The sequence below is a fragment of the Micromys minutus genome, assembly GCF_963924665.1.
Source record: "Micromys minutus genome assembly, chromosome: 6".
Classification (NCBI taxonomy): Eukaryota; Metazoa; Chordata; class Mammalia; order Rodentia; family Muridae; genus Micromys; species Micromys minutus.
The window spans coordinates 64,663,592-64,691,304 of record NC_137975.1 but is presented as its reverse complement, the minus strand read 5'-3'; the positions used below and the strand labels follow the sequence as shown (position 1 = coordinate 64,691,304).

At 40.2% G+C, this 27,713-nt stretch overlaps 1 protein-coding gene across 1 annotated transcript in view; it reads left to right on the top strand.

Annotated features, from left to right (window-relative positions):
• Positions 1-27,713, top strand: part of RYR2 (ryanodine receptor 2) — a gene marked incomplete at both ends in the record, with an annotated part of 539,514 nt that overhangs the window by 381,591 nt on the left and 130,210 nt on the right. The window contains 16 exons of the mRNA XM_080918509.1: positions 275-407; positions 1,302-1,405; positions 3,995-4,130; positions 5,344-5,530; positions 7,762-7,867; positions 10,405-10,525; positions 12,519-12,688; positions 14,276-14,496; positions 14,635-14,725; positions 15,779-15,919; positions 17,190-17,353; positions 19,406-19,484; positions 22,901-22,990; positions 23,607-23,744; positions 24,714-24,791; positions 26,821-26,896. Of these exons, the coding sequence (XP_080774635.1) occupies positions 275-407; positions 1,302-1,405; positions 3,995-4,130; positions 5,344-5,530; positions 7,762-7,867; positions 10,405-10,525; positions 12,519-12,688; positions 14,276-14,496; positions 14,635-14,725; positions 15,779-15,919; positions 17,190-17,353; positions 19,406-19,484; positions 22,901-22,990; positions 23,607-23,744; positions 24,714-24,791; positions 26,821-26,896 (2,035 nt within the window). The remainder of the gene's footprint in view (positions 1-274; positions 408-1,301; positions 1,406-3,994; positions 4,131-5,343; positions 5,531-7,761; positions 7,868-10,404; positions 10,526-12,518; positions 12,689-14,275; positions 14,497-14,634; positions 14,726-15,778; positions 15,920-17,189; positions 17,354-19,405; positions 19,485-22,900; positions 22,991-23,606; positions 23,745-24,713; positions 24,792-26,820; positions 26,897-27,713) is intronic.

The following is a 27,713-nucleotide window of genomic DNA, read 5'->3' as shown; positions in this document are numbered from 1 at the left end:
GACATTCCTGTAGTCGGGAAGCAAAGCTGTGTCTCTGTTTGTCTGACTCCTTACCCAGGCTAAGTGATGGCACAATCCGTGGATGCAGGTGGGTTTGGGAGTCAATGTCAGGCCTGATGTTCAGTGGCTGGAGGCTGAGTGAGTCACAGGCTGAATGTTTGAAGCTCAGCAACTGAGCTTGGCTTTTATGGATGCAAATGGGTTGACGTGGCCTCACCTTCAGATCTCAATCCTATTGTTAGTTTCAGCAACTAACCTGGTTCTCTTTTTATAGGAAATCACCTTCCCAAAGATGGTGGCCAACTGCTGCCGTTTTCTCTGTTACTTCTGCCGTATAAGTAGGCAGAATCAGAAAGCCATGTTTGATCATCTCAGTTATTTACTGGAAAATAGCAGTGTTGGCCTTGGTAAGTCAATGTATGATGTGAATTTAGTCTTTAAAGAAAAACTAACCCAGACAGGAGCTGGAGCAAAAGCTCAGCGGTTATGCACTTGCTTCTCCTGCAGAGGACTGTGTTCTGATCCTAGAACAGATGTTAGGTGGCTCACCACTGCTTGTAACTGCACCCCAAACAAAGCTACCAACTTTGACTTAGATAGTAGGCACATCTGTTAACTTTCTTGCTGTATTATCTGGCAAAAGGAAACGTAAGAAAAGGAAGGGTTTATCCGGCTCACACTTTGTGGGTAGAAACCATTGTTGTGGGGAAGGATTGTTGACCATGGCTGCTGTCTAATATGGCAGTGGCTGGGAAGGTGAGGCTCTTTGCTGATATCTGAGCAAATTAAGAAGCAGGGCACAAGGGGGGTGCAGCCAGCACTCAGCTGTCTTTATCAGGTTTGGTTTTGTTTGAATTCAGTCTAAGCCCTTTGCCCATGGAATGGTACCACCCACATGTAGACGGGGCTTCTGATCATTCAATTAACCTACTCTAAAACTCAGACGTGCCCAGAAGTTTGCCACATGAGAGCTTTTTTTTTTTTTTTTAATACTGTCTAGTTTGTATGATTTTATGTTTTTCTAATGGGTAGATCTGAAGTATTCTCATCACAAAACTCGGTGAGACCTTGAAATCTTGAGTGTTCATTTGTGCGACTGAGTCCTCTCGTCTGCATCTATTTCAAGCACAATAAACATACACTTGTTTTGTTTTTGTTTTTGATTGTCAAAGATCATACGTAGATTTAGGATGGTGTAATATATGTTATTCAGGTATTAAGTGTTGGAAAGGTGTGTTTTCTTACACTGTACTCCTAGCTCCAGCACAATCCAGGTATTATTTCCTCTTCATTTGAATTAGCCTCACCAGCCATGAGAGGTTCAACTCCTTTAGACGTGGCCGCAGCTTCAGTGATGGATAACAATGAGCTTGCCCTCGCTCTACGAGAACCAGATCTGGAGAAGGTGAGCCGTGCTCCTGCATCGAGTGCCTTTAGATTGTACTTTTGGTGGAGTTATCTTGGAGTTACCTATTCTGTAGTGAGTTAAATCATGACGTGATTATAATTCTGTAATGTCTTAAATTTGACATAATTCTATGCTCCATTTCATGTGAGGTGTGATGAAGATTAAGAAGTTTAGGAGAGGTCATCTCTCTTACCATAATTTTTTTTTTTTTTTGTGAAATAAACATCACCTTTCATTGACTGGCTTAGTTTTTTCCCATTATATCTGGAATTTTATTTACTAATAGAGTTCTACTTTCCCTAAGGATATTTTTTGTCCTCCATTGTATAAATTTTGTATCACATAAACACATATGTGTTCTAGTGAGGATGCCAGTGAAATTGCAAGGCTGAGTATTCCTAAGCATACCTGACCATGTGTGTTGACCAGCATGGAGAATTTTGGGAATGTTCCCCAAAGCATGGCTGCTGACCTTCCATGTTGTCATTTGGTTTTTCCCCCAGAGTCCCCATCTATTGTTCATTTACAAACATTAATTCTCTCCCTAGGGCTGCCCAGTGGCTTCCTGTGTCACTCAGTATAAAAGCAAAGGACACAAATTTCCAATGCTGTCCACCCCATATTGGTCTTCTCCCATAGCCCACCACTCCCCTGTCTCTTCTCTTTGTTCCAGCCATACAGATCTCACTATGACTGAACATACCAGACTATGTCCCTGTCTTAGGGCTTCTGTGCTCACTATTTAGGCCACATGCCATGTCCTTACTCCCTTTAGCAAGTGGCTGTTTGTCAGTTATCTTTTTATAATGACTCCAACGTCATGTTTGTGCTGATCTCTTCCAAGTCCTGCTGTTTGAAGTTGGGAGTCTGTGCTCCATTGGCTCTTCTTATTACCTTTATGACTTTATATTCTTTCATTAAAAGTATATGATACTTGCATATCATGTATAGATAGGTAAATAAAATTTTATTTGGTTTTAATTTATATTATCACTTTTATATACATATGTATGCATACACATGTATATAATATTTATTCATACAACATTTAACAGGGAAACTTTCTGAGAAATGCAGTTAGATAGAATCTTTGTAATACAGACATCATACAATGTTCCTGCCCCGAACAAGACATCTACAGCATCTTTAGAAGCTGTAGTATATGGGGACTGTGATCATACATGGGCTTCATCACTAGTTGACCCTGCAGGTTAAAAGTTGTTGTACATATGTATTCGTAAGAATCCACTCCCTACTGGTATTGCTCCTGGTTGCATCAGAATCTTTGCAAATGCTTGCTCAGCTTCAGGAGAGGTGTTGGCATTGGGGGACACCTGCACGTGGGTTACAAGTGTAAGGCAGTGAGCTCTTCCCCAGTCCCCTGCCATGTCAGATCAATGTCATGAAGTTTCACAAATCTTATATCTCACTAACCCTGTAAAATGGTTAATATATGGACTCCTGGTAATACCAAATGTAAAGGGAGAATATGGGGCAATTGAATGAACGTGGCCAGTGAGCCTGACAAGCCCCCTAATGGTTTATCAGTTTCAACATGCACTTTCTACAGTGAACTGTACACAGTCTTTACATTCTTAGGGATTTTCTCAATGGAAAGGAATTGATCGGAGTTCACAGCTAAAACATCCATCAAATTGGTAAGGGGAGCTGTGGACTGTCCATCATCCATATGCAATGGATTGCTATTCAGCAATACAAAAGAATTTTGTGTTAACTTGTGCTACAATGTGACCGAGTCTCAGAATCATCATACCGTGTAATAGAAGTCAGATACAGGGAGCTACATGAGGACTGCAGAGTCACCTCAAGTTTTTTGGACACTGACACTGATGAAGGAGCATACATAACTGGCTCAAAGTGATGTACCCCGTGAGTGAGTATGGTCAGAACTGAGGAGTCCCGCCTCTGAGTCAGTCCTTTAAGCACCTTCTCACAACTGCCCTATCATTGAATAGATGAATCAATTGGAGGCAATTCTCTCCAAGATGCCTTTGCATCTCAGACAGGAGTGCCTGTGTTCAGATGGTTTATGGCCCGTTCCTTACCAGGTGAGCTGTAGGAGAACCTGATACCATGGTTTTGAATTGGGCCAGCAGTCATTAGACATTCAGGGATATGTCAGACATTTTGATACTTGAATGCAAAGGTCTTGAGTATATGGCATGGAATTCAAGAACATTATTTTCTCATAGAATTCATTCATAATTTTGATGACTACAAATACTTTTATTAGGGCTGTAGAAATGGTTCTGTAGTTAAGAGTGATTGCTGCTCAAGTTCTGTTTCCAGCACCCACATCAAATAGTTGACAATGGCTTCCTACAACTCTAGCTCTAGGAGATCCAATACTGTCTTTTGGACTTTCTGGGTATCTGCACACACACACACACACACACACACACACACACACACACAAACACACACACACACAACACACACACACGTATATAGAAATGAAATGCATGTGTTTTGAACCACCCTTGGATAATCTCATTCATCAGATTTAACATAAACTCATGTTTGTTCCAAGTGAAGGCTAACCCCTTGCTCATCCTTTATTTGTAGGTAGTTCGATATCTGGCTGGCTGTGGTCTGCAGAGCTGTCAGATGCTGGTGTCTAAGGGTTACCCAGACATTGGGTGGAATCCAGTTGAAGGAGAACGATATCTCGACTTTCTCAGATTTGCAGTCTTCTGTAACGGTAGGACACACCTACTCGCAAATTCATAAAACTGTGAAAATAAGGGTTCTGAGGCTGGGATTAATGGTTAGGATCACTTATCTGCCCCTGTAGAAGACCCAAGTTCAGTTCCCAGCACCCATATGAGGTAGTTTATAACTGCCTGTAACTTTAACTCCAAAAGATCTGACATCCTCTTGTGGCCTCTTTGGGCACCTGTGCTTACATGTGCATACATTCATGTACTTATGAAAAATTTTATTTTTAAACGGAAAGGAAGTAAGGATTTGTCATAGCATTTCATGAAGAAAGTGAATATGTATTTTATTTAATAATTTTCATTCCACAGAAGTAACTCATATTACATTTTTATGTGAATCATATTTTTATTGTTTAACTTCAACTCTGTATTTACCTTTTGGATTTTTGCAATTGGGTGTTAAGGGTTAGGATTACAATATCCTCTCTCTTAAAAGGTAGCTTTTCTCTGTAGTATTTTGTTTTGCTTTGAAAATATTATCAAAGAAGTAACTTATGTTGTGTAGTGTATATGTCTGTCACTTTTATCATTACTGTATCATAATACCCGACAGAGGTGCCTTGAGGGAGGACATTAATCAGTCCATCACTGCAGGGAAGTTGGCTGCAATGGCTTAGCCCATGGTTGGTAGAATCTTGCACTGCAGCTTCTTGTGTGGCACCAACCAGGAAGTAAAGAATAAGAGCTGGGAGATAGCTAGTGGTAGAACTTTCAAGGCCCTCACTGATGGCCTATAATAACCAGCTAGGCCCCAAGTCCCAGTCACCTTCCACAGTCTCCCAAGACAGCAGTGTCTGTTGGGAACATGTATCCAGACACAAAAGTCTCTGAGGACCAGCTGGAATGTAGACCATAACAATAAATAGAAGTTGTGATGTGGACTAAGTGTTGAATTTATGGGCAAGCAAGATGGCTCAGTGGGTAAAGTGCTTGCCACCAAGTCTGGCTATGTGAGTTCTATCCCTGAAACGCATATGGTAGAAAAGGAGAAACAATCCCTATAGGTTGATTTCTGGCTTTCGTATGTCACTTGACCTGACCACCCCACCCCACAATAAATAAGTATAATTTGAAAGTTAAATGTACTATTATAGTATATTTCTAAGGTATACCTGTTTCTTTCGATGAGAAATGCTTATGCTGCATGGTCCCTGGAAAGTCTATATTTTGCTTATGTTCCTCTTTTGACTGCAGGGGAGAGTGTGGAAGAGAATGCAAATGTGGTGGTGAGGTTGCTCATCCGGAGACCCGAGTGCTTTGGTCCGGCCTTGAGAGGAGAAGGTGGTAATGGTCTCCTTGCAGCCATGGAAGAAGCCATAAAAATAGCTGAAGATCCTTCTAGAGATGGACCCTCTCCAACCAGCGGATCCAGCAAAACCCTGTAGGTCTACTTGCACACTCTCAGCAAATGATATTACCTTATTAAGGTTGGCAATGTGTAGATGACATTCATTACTTATTGTTTCACTCTCTGTCACTAAAGAGTGCCCCCTTGAAAAATGAGTGTCGTAGATGAAAAGGGAGTTGGCTGTTGGGATAGACTGAATGAATCAGGAAATAAGCTGAAAGCAATGTGCGGACATTGGACATGCATCTTGTAGGCATTTTTTGGACTAGCTAAAGAACACAGTTCAGAAGCCTGTATCCTTGACATTGGGGCATGATGTTGTCTTCTACAAAGTGTCAACATTTATAGGCCATATGTTGGCCATACCTGTAAAGTATGAATGATTGGAGATGAGTGTCTGTGTGTGTGTGTACCCACACATGCACACACATATTCTTACATGTACAGGGGCCAGAGAGAGGTATTGGTTGTCTTCTTCTGTCACTTTTTATCTCATTCTCTGAGACAGAGACACTCACGGAATTAGAAACTAGGCAGGCAGCTCATAAGCCCTAGAAACCTTCCTGAATCACCTCCTCCCCCAATCCTGGGGTGACTGGCATGCATGACCATGCCTAGATTTTTATGATTTGAACTGAGGTCCTAATGCTTGTGATCTAAGCTCTCTTTCCCCCTGAACCATTGATCCAGATTCCCAAGATGAGTTTCTGTAGTATTTATATTATTAGATAAAGACACCTTTAGTAAGGAAATGGAGGACTCATTTCCCAAGTATGACAGTAACAGCAAGGAAACAGGCACAATCCAGAGGAACGAAATGCTTGGTTAGTGTACTGGAGAGATGTATGTCAGAAGACATTGATGCTACTCTAGTAGGGCTGTAAGACAATGCAGATGGGCATGTTTTTAATCTGTGGAGGTAAATGTTCTCTGAGGGGGATCATGCACCTACACTGTTAGTGCAATTGTGAAGACAAAACACAGGGCTCAGAGAGAACAGACTTGCAAGGAAGGGAACCCTATTTCTTCCACAGGCAGAGGAAGCACAGTCCCTAAGTATTTATCACTTAGCCATAGGTGGTTAATGCAGTTCTTAGCTGCTCTCATAGAAAGAAATACATACTGGGAGCCCAGAAAACAGGATAATGCTAGCCTGTGTGCACACATAGGCTTGAGACCTGCCTTGGGCACCTACAAATTAACTCAATGCCAATGAGCAGACTCTTGAGTCCAGTTGAGGACACCTCATTCAAGCCACAAAGAAGGAAGGACACAGAACCCAAGGGCTGTCCATATTTGCATTCTATCATCAAGATAATGGAATATTTCAGAGCGAGAACTAACTAAATTATCTGTGATTAACGGAGTGAGGGTAAGGTTATTGGTATTATAGGTGAATACATGTAATAATACTTAAATGTAACTCTCAACCAAGAAATAGATCTGACATATGTTATCATATGTGATGTCTTTGTTTACCCTTTCTCTACTTGAGTGCTACTTGGAAAAGCACTCATAAACTTACTTCACAATGGTCTTTCCACCATTTTTGTTAATATGCTGTCTGTCATTATAAATGAGTGCAATTCACATGTATGTGTATGTTGCATATATGTATAAATGTTGTATATATATATATATATATATATATATATATATATATATATATATATATATATATACACTTCTTTCTATGTGGTATGAAAGCAGAAAGGGACTATTTGGAAGGAGGCAGGGGGACGGGAGTCTGAATATGAGAGAAGGACAGTGCTGCAAATATGACAGTATCATAACAAAAGTCATTTGTTTGTACACCAGCTCAAAAGATTAACAAACAAAAGAAAACAAGACAAAAGAAGCAAAGGGCTGCTTGGTCTTTTTCCAGAGCCCTCTTGTGTTTGGCTCTCAGTACCCATATCAAGAAGCTCACAACTGAATGCAATCCATGTCTCAGGGACCTGACACCTTATTTTTGTGTTTATACACAAACACAGATACTCATACACAAAAAAAATCATTAAATTATTAAGACTGAAAACAAGGAAATTATCTGAATCCATCAGAGGAGCAACCGTCTGCCTATCTTGTGGCAGGAATCTTAATATGCCCTTGGCAATGTCCCAATTCCGATCCCTTAATGCCTTGTTGTCTTGTTTGAAGAAAGATCACTGGCACTTGTGAGAAGCATGAAGGTACTGGTAGGAAAGGGCTATCACTTCAGCTTCATTTACTCTCTGCTTCTTTTGGGACAAATTCCCCGAAAGTGATACAGAAGAGGAGGAAGATGATACCATCCACATGGGGAATGCGATCATGACCTTCTATGCGGCTTTGATTGACCTGCTTGGTCGCTGTGCTCCTGAGATGCACGTGAGTCCGTTTGGGGGTTTGAGGGCAGCAATCTTGAAGCAGTCATCAGTGCCAAGCATCATGATGGCAGGGCTCACAGCAGCATTCCAAACGAGTCATATTCATGTCCCATTAAAAATAATAGCTGAGGCCCAACTGCTGAATGAATGTTTGTTTATTTGGAAATGTCCCATTGGCTATAAAAATCAGTAATGAGATTGTCAGGACAGTTATTAGTAGAATATGTAGTCACCCATATGCCTTAACACTCACGTGGCCTCCTTGCCTTTGAAGAAGAGAATATGCTTTTCCTGCCCAGTTTCTTCTTCTCTCATGGAAATCTACTGTTTCTACCAATCATTGATTTCTCTTATATAATGCTTATCTCTACTCGACTACAGCCAGGAAATGCTGGTTTCAGAACTGTAAGGCAGACATAGTTCTTAAGAGAGCTTATGGTAGAGTCCCGTCGTGTCCAGACAAACTGATTTCATAGCAGCTCCTTGGCCTTCTGGTTCATAGAAGTCCTTTACCTCTCTTTCACACTATTCCCCAAGTCTTGAGTATAAGGCTTGTGTTACAAATGTCCAGATTGTGGGACTCCAGAGTCACTTACTTTCTACACTGTGACCAGCTGTAGTTCTCAGTAACAGCTTCCAGGCCTTATTTATGAAGCCATACTCCTAGCTGTGGAGCCACTGGTGGTCAATGGCTATTAGAAGAAGAGGCACTCTTCTTTCGGAACCGCCACGTTAGTTTGCCCCTGTATTTGTGGATGGCCCTACACCCATTCACACATAGACAGCACAAATTTGGTTGGGTGGGTTCTTAACTCTTTAGGGTGATGTGTATTTGTGAATGAGACATGTTGGAGGGATCAGAGGGAGCTTGCAGAATGGAATTGGGGTTGGATATGATTGGCAAATAATAAGTGTGTCTTAGTCAGGGTTGAACAAGAAGCAAATTGGGGAGGAAATGGTTTATTTAGCTCACACTTCCACACTGCTGTTCATCACCAAAGGAAGTCAGGACTGGAACCCAAGCAGGTCAAGAAGCAGGAGCTGATTCAGAAGCCATGGAGGGATGTTACTTACTGGCGTGCTTCCCCTGGCTTGATCAGCTTGCTTTCTTATAGAACTCAGAACTACCAGCTCAAGGATGGCACCACCCACAATGGGCTGGGCCCTTCCTCCTTGGTCACTAATTGAGAAAGTTATTATTACAGTTGAATCTGATGAAGGCATTTCCTCAAGGAAGGCTTCTTTCTCTGTGATAACTCCAGCTTGTGTCAAGTTGACATACAAAACCAGCCAGTACAAAGCACTGTGAAATGTTAAAAGAACAAACTAACCTGCAAGTATGTTTTTGAGCTGAGATAAACATGAAGCCAGACTGGATGGCCTACAACGTATTTCATTTTTCTGCCCTTAGTACCTATGATAGTTTTCAGTTCTTTAAAGGCCTTTCTTTTAAACTCGTATGATAAAATCTACGCGATGGTCTCTTCTGTCAAAACCAGAGAAGAAACACAGAACAGAGAACGGTTAGGATATTAGAAAACCTGGAATCATTTTTCTTTTAAACTCAGCCTCTGCTGCTCATGTGGTTTTTACTTTGTTAACTGAGACAGGATGATAGATGTGTGTGCTGGTGGTGGTTGCAGACAGAAACATGGACGCTCACACAGTTTGTACCTTTGCCTATCTCAGGGAAGAGATCAGAGGGGCAAAGAAACAGATTATAATATGTAGATGCTTTGGATGTTATTGTCATGTCCATCTTAAGGGTCTGGGGATGCTAAAGCTGACTAGTGAGGGCTCACCATGCCCACCTTTCCCATGATGAAATTCTGCCATCTTCACAGTCATTAGCTGAGCCCTCCACTAGACCTTGATTATCACTTGCTTTTCCTGCCTCATGGCAAATGTAACAGATGCTGGTTCTGGCTCTAGAGATCAGTGGCTTATTTAAGAAACTTACTGAGATTCTTAACTATTCTGATCCACTGGTACCATGGGAACTCCCTCAGCTAGAAGTCTGAAATGGAATGTCAGGATTAATGTGAAATGATTCCCTCCTCCAAGAATCAGAACAGCATATGGGTTGATATAAAATTACTTCCTAAAGCAAGAAAGAGACTAAACACATAATAAATATTAGCATATTTTCAGTGGCTTGGGATAGTGGCTGTTTTATTGTGTTATTTCTCTGATTATTGGTAGCTATATGTAATTTTAAGGGTGATTGTTCACACTTATCTGGTTAATAGTTTGTTCTGGTACCCCAAGCATTATAAAGAAAATACAAACTTTATTGAAAAATAGGTGGCCTAGACCTAAGTGTATAATCCAGTGTTTCTTTGTGTTTTTGGGAGACCATAAGCTGTGATTGCCTGCCCGTTGGCCTGAGATGGCAGTTTTGGAGAGACGCTAGCTTTATGCATGTACAGAGTGAACACTTGCTTTATATATGAATTCTCACAGTATAAAATTTCTGACAAAACTACAGATAAGAGTCTACAACCAGTTCTAAACTTGTTTTCTCCTCTTCCTGTTCAGTTGATTCATGCCGGGAAGGGAGAAGCCATCCGAATCAGGTCTATTTTGCGATCCTTGATTCCACTGGGAGACTTGGTGGGTGTAATCAGCATTGCATTTCAGATGCCAACAATAGCCAAAGGTAAGACCAGCATCCATCTTGTATGCTCTGTAGAATTGGGAAGACAGTACTTTATGAAAATCACATCAGTGGTTAGCATTCCCTCTCTCACCTCCATCCAGTCAGATGCTTGCTCACATATAGGAGTGGGCAGGTCCTTAGCGCATTGTGTCCTGTGTGTTTGAGGAGGTAGAGATAATGTAACAGCAGTGGCAGAGTATCAGTGGGCTTTAAACCTCAGGCAGTTGTGATTATACTAAAACCAATCCCCGTAGAGCACCTGAGTTCAATCCCTGTGACTCATGTGGTAGAACCCATGAGACCACATTACAAACATTTGTGAGGTGGATTGTGTATTTGTGATATCAGGTAACTACCGTTGTCTCCCTGGTCCTGGTAAGCTGGTCCCCCTTTCATGGTATTTCTTCTCACAGTCCTTCAGAAAAGTCCCCAAAGGGAGTAAATCCACAAAGCAAATGGTATTGTAATGAAGCCCCTTGGAGAATGCAGACACCTCATTGGTGCTTGTATGTGGGGAGATATCCTGGTACCTAAGTTTTTGATACAGTGAGAGCAACCAATTTTCATTCTGAAGAATGAGAAGGGGGCATCTGACCCTGAGGAGGCACAGTTACCAGATTTCCAGACTGCCTCCTTCTGTATTTGAGACTAGTCAAGATCCTGTGGTTGATTTCATACCAGGGAATCAGACAACTTCTGTTTTAAGAACTGATGCTTCATTATTGAGGCAGGAAGTAAGGTCTTACTTCCAGCCGTGTAGACAAATGCATGGTCTGAGTTCTCTTCTAGCAACTTCTAATGACCCCACTACTCAGATCTATCACCTAGCAATGCTATCTATCATTTTTCCACCAAAGTTAAACACTAAAAGCTATTTCCTTGCAATATAAACAGAGATAATATTAGTTATATTAGATATTTTTATAATGATGACCATGAACTACTAGGTATCAACTTTGATTTGGCTCCAAGTGAGAAGCTGTTTGGGCCTGGTGATGGTCACATGTCCTTTTTCCCTGGTTCTGCTTCCTTCAACATTACATCTGTGTGGAAAAACTCAGTGATGCCATTCTTAGACTCTTACTGTGTACTACCAGGACCCACTTGACGTAATTATCTTGTGATCTAATTGGGAGCAATAGGCTCCCCATGATTTTAAGTTGGCACACAGTCCCATAATTCCTCATACTAATGGTCTCCAACCTCTGAACTAATTATTATAAGGGATGCACTGGCCTACATAAGCTTCAAGTACTAGGTATTGAGAGAGAAAATGACATGACTCTCATATGTTGTAATTAATGAAGTTTATTTCATATGAAATCCATGCTGGTTTCATTGTGTTGATTGGTCACTTTATGCTTATTGTGTAATTATATTTGCTATTATGCTATTTCATTCATAATTATAATCATCCTGAACAATGGCAGTGTAAAGGTACCCCGATTATCACATAACTTTAAAGGGATGTGCCCTTGACAAGAATAGAAGAATGTGCTCATTACTTGTTTGTTTGTTTAGGTTTTTTGAGACAGGGTTTCTCTGTGTAACTGCCCTGACTGTCCTGGACTTGTAGACCAGACTGGCCTCTAACTCATAGACATTCACCTGTCTCTGCCTGCCAAGTGCTGGGATTAAAGGCATGTGCCACCAGGCTTGGCTTGTGCTTATATTTAACTTTTCATGGTATCCACTCCACATTTTACCAGGTCTTTGATGCCTTCTGTTTGTTTCCTCCTTGGCATCTCCCAGCTACTATGCCTTTACAAATACAAAGTGAACAGACTCCCAGTGACATCTAAATGACCTTGGGTTCAAACTGTACTGCCCTAGTTCACCAGCCATGCACACAATGGTGTGAGGGTAGTAAAACAGGAAAGCATCTCATTAATATAATTTATTTAAAATATGACGTGGTTGGCAAAGAGCCAAATGTCGTCAACCCACATATGGCCAGGCCATTGACACCAACATGTCACCTTCTCTCTTGTAGATGGGAAGGTGGTGGAGCCTGACATGTCCGCGGGGTTTTGCCCAGATCACAAGGCAGCCATGGTTTTGTTCCTTGACAGGGTCTATGGAATTGAGGTGCAAGATTTCCTCCTCCATCTCCTTGAGGTTGGCTTTCTGCCAGATCTTCGAGCTGCTGCCTCTCTAGACACGGTATGATATGGAAAGTGAACTTGAACCCTTGACTCGGAGGTCTATTTCTCTGGGCTCACTCGTCCACTCATTTGCAGCCAGTATTCACTACACACCTGTGTAGTGTTGGTTTCAGGCAAGCAGTGAGTAATGAAAAAAATCAAACAAACCCTCTCCAGAGGAAATGTATTAACTAATGAAACTACCAGCCTCAGAGGGCAGGAAAGAAATCTGATAAGGTGCAGTGGGAGACAAGAGGTTCATTGATCTATGATTAACTTGGGAGATCATGGGGCTATCTATTAAATGTCTGTCATATTTGTCCTAGATACATAGAGATGGATCATTTGATTAAACCAAGTTAAAAAAACAGGTGTGTGTGTGTGTGTGTGTGTGTGTGTGTGTGTGTTTGTGTGTGTGTGTCTAAGCACTGGATGGTAGAGATAGTATGATTCCTGGAGATTATTGGCTTGCTAGTCTAGCTGAATCAGAAAGCTTTAAATTCAGTGAGAAATCCTATCTTAAAAAATAAGGTAAAGAGAGATTAAAGAAGACATCTGCCAATGAACTCTTGCCTCTTCACATATATATATACACAAGGGCTTACAGACACAGGAGTACATATGTATGGAAAATAAGATACCTATATAAATAAATTTGCCTATATGCCTTTGCTGTTTGGCAAAGGCAGTAAGTATCAGCACAGTTGAATGGTCACTGTAATTCTGTCAGTTACAGCAGCACCCTGGGGTATCATTCTCTTAAGTACTCATTGGGTAGTATCTGCTTTTTATGTGGCCCATGGAGGATCTACCATTACTGATGCAAGGCTGATGTCTGAAACATGGCAGAATAAAGTGGAGCACCAAATTCCATCACAAGCATCCTAACTCATTTACTTGTGCATCAACTAAATGAGCCCCATTTGATTTTAGGTCTTGAGTGAAGAAATCCATAGCTGCAAAAATTCAAACCCAAGATGGAAGTTCCATCTTCTTTGATATTCTGAATCAAGTAGAAATACCACATAGTGATACTGTGGACTCCTGATGATTGGCACTTGTAGACCTGAGTAGCAGTATGAATGATGTTAGTCAGTTGAGTTTGGGATGTTTGTACAGATCAGAGATCAATTACACAAACATGTTCATTTCCATATCTTGTGCCAGCAAGGAGGTGGCTCTCTGGCATCTTTCACCATCAGCCATCTCACTGAGGTCTGAGTCTTTTCAAAGCTGGCCTTGCTACAGGTCAAACTCACAATATCCCTCCAGAACTCCTTTAGGTGTCTTTTGGTTGGATAGGCCTCTTTACTAAGTACAGAGTTACCATCACAGATATTAGGGGAGATGATGTTATCATAGCCTAACCTTGAACTGGGATTTTCTGAGCCTTTGAGAAAATAGACGATGTTGCATTTACTTCAATGAACCGTTGATGATTTTAAGTGGCGAAGAGCACCTGAGCAATAGGGAAAAATTGATCTAAGGACTGCATTTCCAGATGTCCATGCTCTGTCGTTGTTTCCAGACAGGGAGATATCATGGCAGGCAATACATTGAGTTCTCTGCTGATCACACAAGGCTGTGTCCTCTCCTTCTTCTCTAGGCTGCACTAAGTGCTACAGACATGGCCTTGGCCCTCAATAGGTACCTCTGCACAGCTGTGCTGCCTTTGTTAACAAGATGTGCTCCCCTGTTTGCTGGAACAGAGCACCATGCTTCCCTCATTGACTCACTGCTACACACTGTGTATAGACTCTCTAAGGGATGTTCCCTCACCAAAGCTCAGCGGGACGCCATAGAAGTGTGCCTGCTCTCTATATGTGGGTAAGTGCCAATTTTCTCTATGGTATGGTCTTTGAGATTAACATGCAAATCAATCTCAAGTAGTTTATATATCCAAAATTAAATTTTGTCGTCTGATATGTGAATGTGTGAGTCTTGAGTTTTGCCTTGTTCCAACAGCCAACTGCGACCTGCTATGATGCAACACCTACTTCGAAGGCTGGTGTTTGATGTTCCACTGTTGAATGAGCATGCAAAGATGCCTCTTAAGGTAAGCATGAGAAATTCTTGGCACTATGTGGTCCCTGTTTTCTTGGGCTGACTTTTTGTTACTAATCATGTGTGTGTGTGTGTGTGTGTGTGTGTGTGAGAGAGAGAGAGAGAGAGAGAGAGAGAGAGAGAGAGAGAGAGAGAGAGAGAGAGAGAGAGAGAGAGAGAGAGAGAGAGAGAGAGAGAGAGAGAGAGAGAGAGAGAGAGAGAGAGAAGGAGGGAAGTATAAAGACCCTTAAATAAGCAATGCAGGATCATAGACTCTTTAATACTGGTTCTCTTAACTTGACAGATATGGATCACAAATAAATTTTTTTAAAATGCTACCAAATAACTAAAAAATGTTCATAGTGATAGAAACTAGAATGATCAAAGACTGCACCTGTAGATACTAAACAAATGTAGAGCCATTTTCAGAGTTTATTTATAGAGTTGAAGGTCTGACATCATCACAGTTGACTGGTAAGTCAGAGAAAACAAAAATATCCACGGAAGCAAGGTTTCCATTCAGTATTTCTGGACTCTAAGAGATAACTGTGTATGAAGTCCAGGAAAGAACATGTCTCATAATTATGAGTATATGAAATTAAAGGACCAAAAACTCTGGGGTATATGAATATCTAAATAACTTCAGAAAAGAATATGTTTAAGATACATTAAGTATATGTCTATGTGTGCATGTGCATGTAAGTACAGTAAGAATTGAGGCCAGACGAGGGCAATAGAATGCCTGGAACTAGAATTATATATGGTTGTGAGATCCCTGATGTAGGTGCTAGAAACCAAACATGGGCTTCTTACAAGAGCTGAAAATGCTCTGAACTACTGAGCCATCTCTCTAGCCTGCCTCAAGATACATTTTACAAGTTGAATATTGGTCCACACATTGTATTGTAATCAGTGCCCAATTTGAAAGAAACATAGTATTCAAGTAGTTTTCTTCTCAAAATATTCATATAGGTTTGAGAGTTTCTCTTCCCTGAACCTGATACTATAGCATTCACATTAAAAAGATGTTTTAGCTTGACAATTTCATGACTACTTTCTCATGCAGCTGCTGACCAATCACTATGAAAGATGCTGGAAATATTACTGCCTACCTGGAGGGTGGGGCAACTTCGGTGCTGCCTCAGAAGAAGAACTTCATTTATCAAGAAAATTATTTTGGGGAATTTTTGATGCTTTGTCTCAAAAGGTAACTGAAGATGGGGTAGGGATTTGTTGGTATTGACAAATCTACAAAAAGCCTCAGTTTCTTGGTAAGATGGTATTTATAGTGGGTCAATTTATTTACTGATCAAGACCTGAGTAGTGTCAGGTTTGATGGTGAATACCTATATTCTCAACACAGAAGATGCTCAGGCAAGTGGATCTCAAGTTCAAGGACAGCATGGGCTCCAGTTGGGTCTCCGTCATGGGGTATAATCCTGTTTCAACAAAGCAAAACAATGGAAAGTTACCTAATTTTGTTTTCCTCCTTTTTTTTTCCGTTTTTTATTAGATAGTTTATGTATTTTCATTTCAAATGTTATTCCCTTTCCCAGTTCCCTCTTCTCCCATTTCTCCTTCTGCCCCCATTCCCAGCTTCTATGAGGATGTTCCCCCTCCCACCTACCTACTTCCACACTGTCATTCCCCTATACTTGAAAAACAAGCCTTCACAGGACAAAGGACTTCTATTGGTGCAGACAATGGCATCCTCTTCTACATATGTGGCTGGAGTCATGGTCTCTTGATGTGTACTCTTTGGTTGGTGGTTGAGTCCCTAGGAGCTCTGGGGGTTCTAGTTGGTTGATACTGTTGTTTTTCCTACGAGGTTGCAAACCCCTTCAGACCCTTCAGTCCTTTCTCTAGCTACTCCGTTGGGGTTCCCTGCTCAGTCTGATGGTTAGCTGCAAGCATCTTAATCTGTATCAGTAAGGTTCTGACAGGCCCTCTCAGGAGACATCCATATCAGGCTCCTGTCAGCAAGCACTTCTTAATAGTGCGTGTTGAGAATACTTTATCCATTGATCTTTATTAATTACTATTATCACATACTCTTTGTGATCATAACACCGAAATTAAAGTAGTAGAGAAAAGTAGGAAATCAAGCATGCGGTTGGTTGACGTTGGTGATGGAAAATCTAACTCGCAAAACAAGTTAGAGGAAGAAAAGCTTTGTCTTATAGTCCCAGAAGCCACTTAGTCCATCAGAACACGGAAGATATAACAGCCAAAGTGAGACTTGGAGGGGAGTCAGGAAACTAGGGAAGGGGAGGTAGACAAGATTTGGGGAGAGAGGGACACACACAGTGTGTGACCTTCTATACAAAGCTCCACCTTGTAAAGGTTCCATGACTTTCCAAAATAGTGTCATCAATTAGGAATGAAGTTTCAAACAAATGAATCTGTGGGGGTACTTATCAACAAGCCACAACAGGAGTCACATAGATAATAGTTTACCATTGTTTCTCTCTTCCCAGAAATACGAACAAGAGCTTTTCAAATTGGCCCTGCCTTGCCTGAGTGCAGTTGCGGGAGCTTTACCTCCAGACTACATGGAGTCAAACTATGTCAGTATGATGGAAAAACAGTCATCCATGGATTCTGAAGGGAACTTTAACCCACAACCTGTTGATACCTCAAAGTATGGACTCTTTCTATTGCAGCAGATTTTTATTGTAAATGATGTGTGAAGTCTGAAATTGAATAAGGTACTGAAGTGAACTTTCTCTGGTACATGCCCTCTTTGAGTAGGAGTCCCTTCAATTTTTCAGATGGCAGTAAAATTAATGGTGAATATACCAATACCAGAAATAGAAACGTGCCCTCTAGGGCATTCTGTGTTGAAAAAGTCTCAGTGGATAGCCATGTTATAATATCCAGAAGAAGGGACTCTACAAAGTGCATGAGAAATTTTAATTATTTAGTTGAAAATTGAACTGAAATGTATATTGGTAACCACAGTCCACCCTTACCTAACATCTTTAACTGAGGTTAGTTTCAAACTGTTCCCATTCCTGTGAGTGACAAGAGCATCACCCATCACAGCAAGTTAGCCAGGATTCAGCCTCTTTGACAATATCACACATCACAAAGAAACAAAAGGAATATTAAGTTGGCACAAAGAACTAAGCATATAGTAAGATGTGGACAGAATTGGAAGACTTACATAAAGAACAAATATATGATCTTTACCAAGCTTCGTACATGCATTTCGTTTCCTAAGTTGTACAAATGAGATACATGGGTGCTTCATGTATTTGAAGTTCAGGTAGTACCCCAACTCAGAATTTTCAAAAAACAAACAAATAAAAAAGGGCCTCTTCTCTTTAATTTCCTGGTTCTTGGTAACTTGGCAAGACTAATTAGCAAGATAGTCAAGTGCTGGTTATTAACCAGCCTCCTTGAATCAGTCTGAGACTGATCCTTGAGGCTCCAGAGTAGCTCCCAGCTTATTTAGCTCTCCAAACCAATCAGGATATCAACCCAAGTGATGTGTTATTAATCTAAGAATGTCTTTAAAATATACTTGCTTGAATTACCTGACAGTCCTGTGAGAAAAGAGTCCACTCCCGAGTATTTGGATTATGTGCTTGGTCTTTTATATCTCTTTCAAAGTAAGTCACCAAAACATCACAGGGTTACAATCTGCATAGGTAAGTCTCTGGTCTGTTCACATACAGAATAATCCAGGGTTTTCAGAAGAACAACATCATGCTTTGGCTGCTGATTAATGGAATCCAATCAGCTAACAAGTGTTGCGCATGCATGATCATTTATTCAGACTTGTTCGCTACGGAAATTCTTCATTATAGGTTTGCATGGTGGTTTGAGTAATTTCTACCTGGATATGGTTTTTTAAAAAAATATTGCTTCTTGAGTATGTGTTTGTCAGTTACTAACTATAACTTTGTAGACAAAGACCAGAAAATCAACGTATTATGTAGGATTTTATTTAGAACTCAATTCTCAAAGTTAACTGCTCTAGTAAATTGTATTTATTATGGAGTGGAATGTGTATTTAATTCTCTCTCCATTGATATATTTGATATCCATAAGTCTTGACACTTATCAGTTGTTCATGCTGGACATGAATAGAATTCATTGAAACAAGAAAGAAATAAAAAATGAATATTGTGAAATAATAAAGCATAATTCTGTTACTTATTTTTACCTGTAGCACAAATTAGTAACTTGGTAATGTTGTCTATATGGAGAACTAATATCATAAATCTTAATATATAACTAATTATTTGAAATTAACTTAAAAATTCAGCAGATTAAAAAATCAACTGTATTGTTCATTCAGAGTTCAACAAACACAGTTTTAAAAGACAAAATCACTCCAAAAAAAGTATAAAAGAAAAGCATGTTTTCAGACTTACTAAGTACCGGTTTGGGTTTATTTTCCTTTTCTTATATAATGTTTTGTTTTCATTTTTAATATAGTTTAACTAATACATTTCTTAATACCTTTTTTATACTAAAAATGTCTCAGTTTGAGATGAATAAAACATGATCTGCTTGACTTTGTTTGTAAAAGTGAAGAAGCAATCGTTTGTTACAACAGTCTTTTTTTTTAACAGTTATGATTGAATGGAATCTTAATATTACTCATCTGTGAGTAAATATGAATGCAATTGCCTATAAATTTGGTAAAAACACCAAACTGTTTTTCTTTATTATTTTTTTGTAGCATTACAATTCCTGAGAAGTTGGAATACTTCATTAACAAATATGCAGAACATTCCCATGATAAATGGTCCATGGACAAGGTAAAAGTTACAAGTGCTGTCTTCCCATCCAATGCTGCCACCGTGAACGACTGGGTGCTGCTTAACTATATACAAGTTTGCCAAATTCCTCTTTGCATGTGTACAGTGTTTATTTCTGTAGGTGAATTTCTGTTAGTTTACACGTGTATGTGTTATGGTCATAGATTGACTTGATTGGCTGTATCACTCTACTTTTTCCTTTGAGACCGGGTACTCAGTGACTCCAGAATTTGCCATTTCATTTCAATGGATCTGCCTATCCTCACTGCCCTGAGTTCACCACCATGTCACTCTGTAATCACTAAGCCACATCCCCAGCCCTAACTTTCTTTTCTTTTTTTTTTTTTTTAAAAAAAGACCTTCACTAAAGTTAGCAGACATTTAGTTACAAGTTGTTCATGTTCCTACTTAGCTAGTTTCTTCACAATAAAGAAATGACATAATCCAAAAATTTTACATTTATAAAGATTAAGTCATTAAACTCTGAGTATCATTTCCTAATGTGGGGTTTCAGGGGAAAGTGGGGACTATTCATTAAAAATCGGTTTACCTTTTAGCTAGGCAGTGGTGGTGCATGCCTTCAATCCCAGCACTCTGGAGGCAGAGGCAGGTGGATATCTGTGAGTTTGAAGCCAGCCTAGTCTACAGAGAGAGTTCCAGGGCAGCCAGGACTACAGTAAAAAAACCCTGCCTCGAAAAAAAAAAAAACCCTTTACCAGACTCTGTTTTTTGTAGGTAGTTTTATATTTGATAAACAATACTGAAAATGTGTGTGTGTGTGTGTGTGTGTGTGTGTGTGTGTGTGTGTGTGTGCATGTAAGGATCAGAGGTTAATGTTAGATATCTTTTCCCTACTTTAGCTTTTTAGACAAAGTTTCCCTCAGAACAAAGTTTACAGAGTCTTCAGACTGGCCAGGGGGCTCCAGGATTCCTTTTGCCTTTGTCCTCTCAAGTGCTGGGGTTATGGTCACGCACTAAATACCACGTGTATCAGTAAATATTAGAAGAGCATGGTGGTTTCATGCACCACAGGATGCTACCCCCAGTTGTTCTCTGTGCCTGACAGCAGCAGCCCTCTTCACTAGTCTCTGACCCCTGTGGTCTCTCCACTGAAGCAGACCCTGCTCACATTCCTCATATCTACCCCCTGTGGTTATTGTCACAATTCCCAGTAACCTGGTAAAATCAAAACTCTTAAGGCTTGTAATTTATCAATCACATTTATATCCGTAAATTCTCACCCTACAAAATGTCCACACAATAAACTCAGAGCCAATTGATAATAATATAAACTGCCCACCTAGATAAGACAAATTGTCCTGTAATGCATCCTCTGGTAGTAGATCCCAGTGGATTCGCCACCTAAAACGGGAACCTTCCCTACATATCGTCTCCCTCCTCCTTCCCATCCAAAAGGAAGGTCTTTCTTTCCTGCCTCATCTCTTCCTCTCTTTGACCCGAAAGACTGGGCTACTTCTCTCCCAGTGAATGGTCCCCTGAAATCTTTTTCTCTGCCCAATCACAGGCCTTGCCTTCCTTATCTTGTGCCTGCCCTCACTTGCATATAGACATCAACCACAACCACACCCAGATTCTTCCATATGTTTGGGGGATCCAAACCTGGATCTTTATCTTTGTACAGTAAGTACTTTACCAACCCCCTTGAAGGGGCATCTTCCGGACCCACTTGAAGAGTCTTAAGTTTTAGTGGTTTTATACTTTCTATGCATCTACCCAAGTGGATCTATATAGCTTATTAAAAATTGAACACATCTGCTAAAATGTATCTCCAAGGAAAACAATACATTGAGAAAACTGAAGTTGCAGATGTTCTTATTTGAGTTTAGTTTCAGTTTGAGAGAGAATGATGGTCATAGTTTGTCAGAGAAATCAAGCTGACTGAGCAAAAAAGAAATCAAGCTGACTCAGCAAAAAACCCAACATACACATTTGCAGTCTGAAAGTGAAAAGCAGACAGGGAATGACCCAAAGGATACTCATGTCTGGAGATAAGCCAGTGGCATGGCCAGTCCCTTTCCTAGTGTGATGTCTATTGCTTTGATAAGTACCATGACCCAAAGCACCTTGGGAAGGGGTTTATTTGACCTATGAGGCCTGACCATAGTTGATCACTGAGAGAAGACAGGGAAGGAACTAAAGCAGGAGCGGAGGCAGGGACTGTGGAGGAACACTTACTCCCCGTGGTTTGCTCAGTTTGCTTTTTATACAATCCAGGAGCACCTGCCCAGGGATGGAACCACTGACAATGAACTAGGCCCTCCCACATGAATCAGTAATGAAGAAAATGCCCCTACACTTAGGCCAGTCAAATGGTAGCGGATCTTTAGCTGAGAAAGAAGATCTTCTTCCTTGGTGACCCTGGTTTGTGTCAAGTTGACAGAACACTCGCCAGCACAGTCTCATGCTCTCTCTGTTCCCCACTGTGCCAAGAGCACACATCTCTTCCCTTCTAATAGAAATACTTTTCTGTTTTTATGATAAGTTGTGTGATTCTTTGTTGTAGAAATTAAGTCTTATCAGGAACACTCACTCAAGAGTCACATTGACAGAGTGACTTCATTGAACACTAGGTGGCTGGGCTGGAGCTGCGATTCCTTGGGAGGGGAGTCCTCAGCAGTTGTAGTGTAGCTACCTAGTTTCTGAGAGCTGATGCTAGTATAGACAAATGATGCTAATCCAAGATGGTCAACTTATTGGAGGATGAATTCACTGGTAGTGGGATACAGAAATAAGTGCTCAGGAATTGTTATTCTGAGGTCTTCCTAACTTACATATTTAAAACAAATTTTTATAAAAATGCATACATCACAGGTTGGGGCTTAAGATGTGTTAGAATAAATAATTTCAGTTGTCATTCTTTGGTACCTATAGCCTCATTGTAGGGAAGCAAGCATTGGGCACAGGTGTAGGCCTGGTTCGTTTTAGGAAAATAGGATGCATTTAATCTCTGGTCAAAGGAATTCATTCCAAGAGCCTATTGAATGTAGTACTAAGAGTGGAACTCTGCACTGTTAGATAACATTCAGACCTCAGCCAGGTCACCGTGGTGCAGGCTTGTAACTCCAGGTACTTGGGAATCTGAGGTGGAGAATTTTAACTCCAAGGTCTGCATTGGGGTAGTGAGTGAGTGGATTCAAGGCAACTTAGTAAGCTGTCATCTCAAAATAAAAAGTGGAAAGAGTCCTGGGAATGCAGCCCAGTGGTAGAGCCCTTACATGCAAAGCCTTGCCTCCAGTCCCCAGCCACACGAAAAGAAACACTAGACCTTCATCATTTTCTAAATCCTACTTAATCTTTGGGGTTATTGTTGAAAAATGGGTTCTAAGCACATGCACACCTAAAATCATCAAAATCAATATATGCAAAACTATGTTTTAACATTTTGTTTGTTTTAGTTGGCGAATGGATGGATTTATGGGGAAATATATTCAGATTCTTCTAAGATCCAGCCACTAATGAAGCCATTTAAACTTTTGTCTGAAAAGGTGAGAGATTGTTTTTTTTCCTCTTAACTTTATGAAGTATTATGTTTGGGTTGTTATGTGTTTTGTTACTAAAATCTTTATTATCTTTCCTTTTATCAACAATCTTTTTTTTATTCTATCAAAGACGATTGCAAAAAGAGTGCCTCAATATTTAAAATGTTTAGCCATTAATAAGAAATAATAGGAAATGCTACAAACATAGTGACAGGTGTAAGGTAACAACATAAAATGAGGCCTAATACATTTTTTCACTTTAAATCTTCTGAGGCCTGTGTATTACTTTCTTTAAAATTTTTTATATGTATTTGTATGTGCATGCCTGCATGTATGAATGTGTGCATGCATGTGTGCCATGCAGTGGTGGCCAGGGGACAAATTGTGAGAGTCGATTCTCTCCTTACCAGTCCTAGTTGGGTAACATTTCAGCTTTTGACATTTCCCTTGAATGTTTTCTTTTTTTAAAAAAAATTTTTTTTTGGTTTTATTTATAAGGATCCTGTCATAATTGTTTTTTTTTTTTATGAAGGCAGTCTGTTTCAGAACAAACCATTAAGTATTTGAATTTTCAGTTTGGGTTCGAGATACCACTAATGCTTGATAATTTTTTTTTCTCTAGGAAAAAGAAATTTATCGTTGGCCAATCAAGGAGTCTTTAAAAACAATGCTGGCATGGGGCTGGAGAATTGAGAGAACCCGGGAGGGAGACAGCATGGCCCTGTACAACCGGACTCGGCGCATTTCTCAGACAAGCCAGGTGAGAGTCACAGGACAAACGAACTATTTGTGCCATTTAAACATATACAAACATATGTATGTACACATGCATGCATACACAGACACACATGCACATTTCCTATTCACTTGTGTAGGTAACCACAGCTGCCAAGAGTTCTTGTATTCAGTGGCCTAGTGAGGTCCAGAAGACAACCTTCCTCAGTCCTCTTCAGCCTCTCGATCTTATAATCCTTCTGACTTTTGTGATATTCTCTCAGCTGTGTGTATGTGTGTGCCTGTCTGTCTGTCTGTCTATGTGTGTATGTCTGTATGCCTCTCTGTATCTGTATATGTGTGTTTGAGTGTGGGGAGTCAGCTGTGTGTGTGTGTGTCTGTCTATGTGTGTCTGTTTGTATATGTGTGTGTCTGTCTCTCTGTCTCTGTATGTGTGTGTTTGTGTATAGGGGGTCAATGGATCAATCATGAGTCTATATACTAGCAATTGCCCACCGTAAAAGGAGCTTCTCTGAGAGCAGCAGAAATCTATAGTTATAAACATAAGTATTTATATCTAGTTTTGCAAAGCAAACGTGTAGAAATAAGGCAAGTGGGATCATTGAAGATTTCCCTATGAGCCAGTAAATGTTACATGGTGAAGTTGTTCAATCTGTGTTTATCCTCACAACTGACCCACACATATGCTTGTAAAGGACACTTTGTTCCTTTTAGCTAACCAAGGTTGGAAAATTTCAAAGCCCCTTGGCTGGGAAAACACTGCAGTACTTGGGACATACTGCTGACTGTTAATGATTAACATTTTAGACTGTCTATCCCTGAGGTATTAAGATTAATTATTTGATCATATGTGCTTTTGAAACAATCAAATAAAACTTAATTTAAGGATCCCTAGAAGTTATTTTGTTGATGGTTTGAACCTTGCATTTTGTTTCTGAAGGCTCTTTCTGCAGTTTTTAATGAGATACTGTTTTTTTTTAAACAAATCATCCAGGTGTCTATAGATGCTGCACATGGGTATAGCCCCCGTGCCATCGACATGAGTAACGTTACACTCTCTCGAGACCTGCATGTAAGTATCTGGGTTTTCACAATAGCTTCTAAAGCTCACTTATAAAAAGCAAACTGGAAGGCTTTCCAATGCACTTTATAGCATGTAACGCTTTTTGGTGATCACATGATGAATCAGTCCACTGAGTTTATGGTTATTACACAACGACCTTTTAATGCTCTGAAAGTTGATAACATAAGCTGTCACAAGTCTTCAGCTGTGGTTCCATCCTACATGCCTACTGTAGCTGTGAGTTTGCTAAATTGCTTTGGCTCTCAGTGGGTCATACATTGCATCTGTGCAAGAGCTCTTTGAATTCTTTAATGAAAGACATGCACACACACACATTAATTTTGATATGCTGTGACGAGCTTAATAGCCGGACAGTTCTAATCTTCTGCCTGGCTAGCATACATTTCCTTCTAGTACTCCTAGCTCAACACTTTCTAAATCTCTGTAATATCTTTGATACCCTGTTACCTTCTGGACATCCCTTTCCAATGACATTTCAGATGATTTTTCTTCTGCAGCTCTAAATCTGATCTGTTTTCCTTCGAATCATGGTGACCTTCTCCTTCCTATGTCCCTTGCCAACACAATCTCAAGGCCCCACCTCAGGCTACCTACCCAGCCATTGGCTGTTGGCATCTTTGTTTCCCAATCAAAACCAGTATGGGAACTTGTAGCATCTTATAATCAAATGTGGGAATTCCCATGCTATTTGGAAATCTATTAGAGAAAATCCCCAACACCTCCTGTTGTTCCCCGCAGTCTAAAATGTTAAGTGGAGATTATTCAGCAGTTGACACATCCCATTCTGAGTCCCATGATGGAACCTCTTGTCATCCTGCTCCATTCCACCCCAGACAGAGAAGGATCAGTGGTTAAGAGCACTTGTCCTTTTCCTAAGGAACTGAGTTTATTCTCAGCAGTGTCTGCAGCTGACAGTATCTGTTAAGTCCAGATGCAGAGGATGTGATGGCCTCTCCTGGTCACCATGAGTGCTAACTTACACACACACACACACACATACACAGACACACACATACACACACACACACACACACACACACACACACACACATACACACAAACTGTAGGTGTCCCATTCTTTGTGGGTACCCACAGAGACACACATAAATTTTAAAATGCACGAAAAAAAGAGTTAATAAATGATCACGAATACCACCTTAATTAATGACCACCTTAATTGCTCATATTAAAGAATGAATATTTTTGTTTACTCATCTGTGGAAATCGATGGCATCCCATTTGTCCCATCCATAGCCCTGTGTGCTCTGTGTCACTAGGGTGTGTGTTTTGGAATGAATTATTTGAGTGAAAGATAAACACTTATTTCCATAGATTTTACATTACCAGGTCAGCGTAGAACATTGATCCTGGTATGATTAATGTTAGTTCAAGAGAACTAAGGCTATAAAGATGAACTTTATGTGCTGGTAAAATATTTGGCTTACTCTCCATTCTTGCTGATGTAAGAACCAATTAAAATGACATTGTAATCTCGACTATGGAAGAGCTCAAGAAGATTAGAATTTTTTTCCCTCAAAATTCACAAGACCTCAGAAAAGATCACACGTGTATTCTAATCCTTTCCATTTAATTTAGACAAAGAATGATCGAGAAGTAAAATATTTGTTTATATTGTGTTCTTCTTTTAATTATTTAAGAAGGTACAGGTTGGTTTATAAAACTTTGAGTTAAAACACAAATTTGTATTTATGTCTATTTTCTGTTCACATTCATAGCTATTTCGAAGCTTCATTGTCAAATTAACAAAAGACACATTTAAGTATAATGAGAAACAAAGTTTATTTCCATCAAATCCACAGTGTGGAGATATTTACCATGTAATTCCTCAAATCATTAAAATTATATGGAATTATATTTCCAAGCGAGAGGGTTGTGTTTGACTATATTTTAGGTTCCTTCCAGTGCTAAGACATTTCTGTGTGTCCCGCCTGAGAAGACAGCTCTGTGCGCTTTTACAGAAGTAGCAACTGACTCCTTAATATTTTGTCCATTGCAGGCTATGGCAGAGATGATGGCCGAAAACTATCACAACATATGGGCCAAGAAAAAGAAAATGGAGCTGGAATCTAAAGGTAGTATTTCCTAAAGACCTATATTAAAAAACAGAGAGTTTTACTGTAGGAGTGTAGGATGCTAATGACATAGGTCCTCGCTTTTTATTTAAAACCTCACTATATCTTCATTATACGAAAATATTTCAAATACACATGCATGCAGATTCCAACAAGAAACTAATTTTGTTACTGTTCATGTATGTTCCTTGTATTTTCATAGTTTCCCCTCCCTCTCTGTATCTTAATGCCAGATGGATAAGTTCTACCCTCAGAATATCTGACTTAGTATGGAAGTGCTGGACACTGGGTTATTAGTGGACGTACTCCTTAGACTCTAACAGCCAACTAACCCATGGCCATTTACATTAGCTGTGTTACCACTACTCCTGAGCTTGGGGTTCCTCTTTTCCAGCTCTCTCTAGTTTCATTTTTAGTGCTGGGGATGGAACAGCACTAAAAATTGTGCATGCCGTAGGGACACCTGCTACCAGGAACTATCCCCTCAGCCTTCCTTTTAGCTTTGCATTAGAGACGGAGTCACCATGATGTGAGGCTGGCTGTAAACATACTATTGTCCCAAAAGCAGGATGCCACCTTCTTGCCTCAGGCTCCTGAGTTACAGGTCTTTTTTTCTCTTACTTTTTTCTTTCACATATTTTTAGATTCATTTCGATCCTGTGTGTGTGTGTGTGTGTGTGTGTGTGTGTGTGTGTGTGTGTGTGAATGCAGTGTCCACAGAGGCAGAAATCGGGCATCAGTTCCCCTAGAGCTGGACTTGCAGACTTGGTGGTTGTGATGTGTGTCCCAGGAACCAAAGTTGTCCTCTGAATAAGTA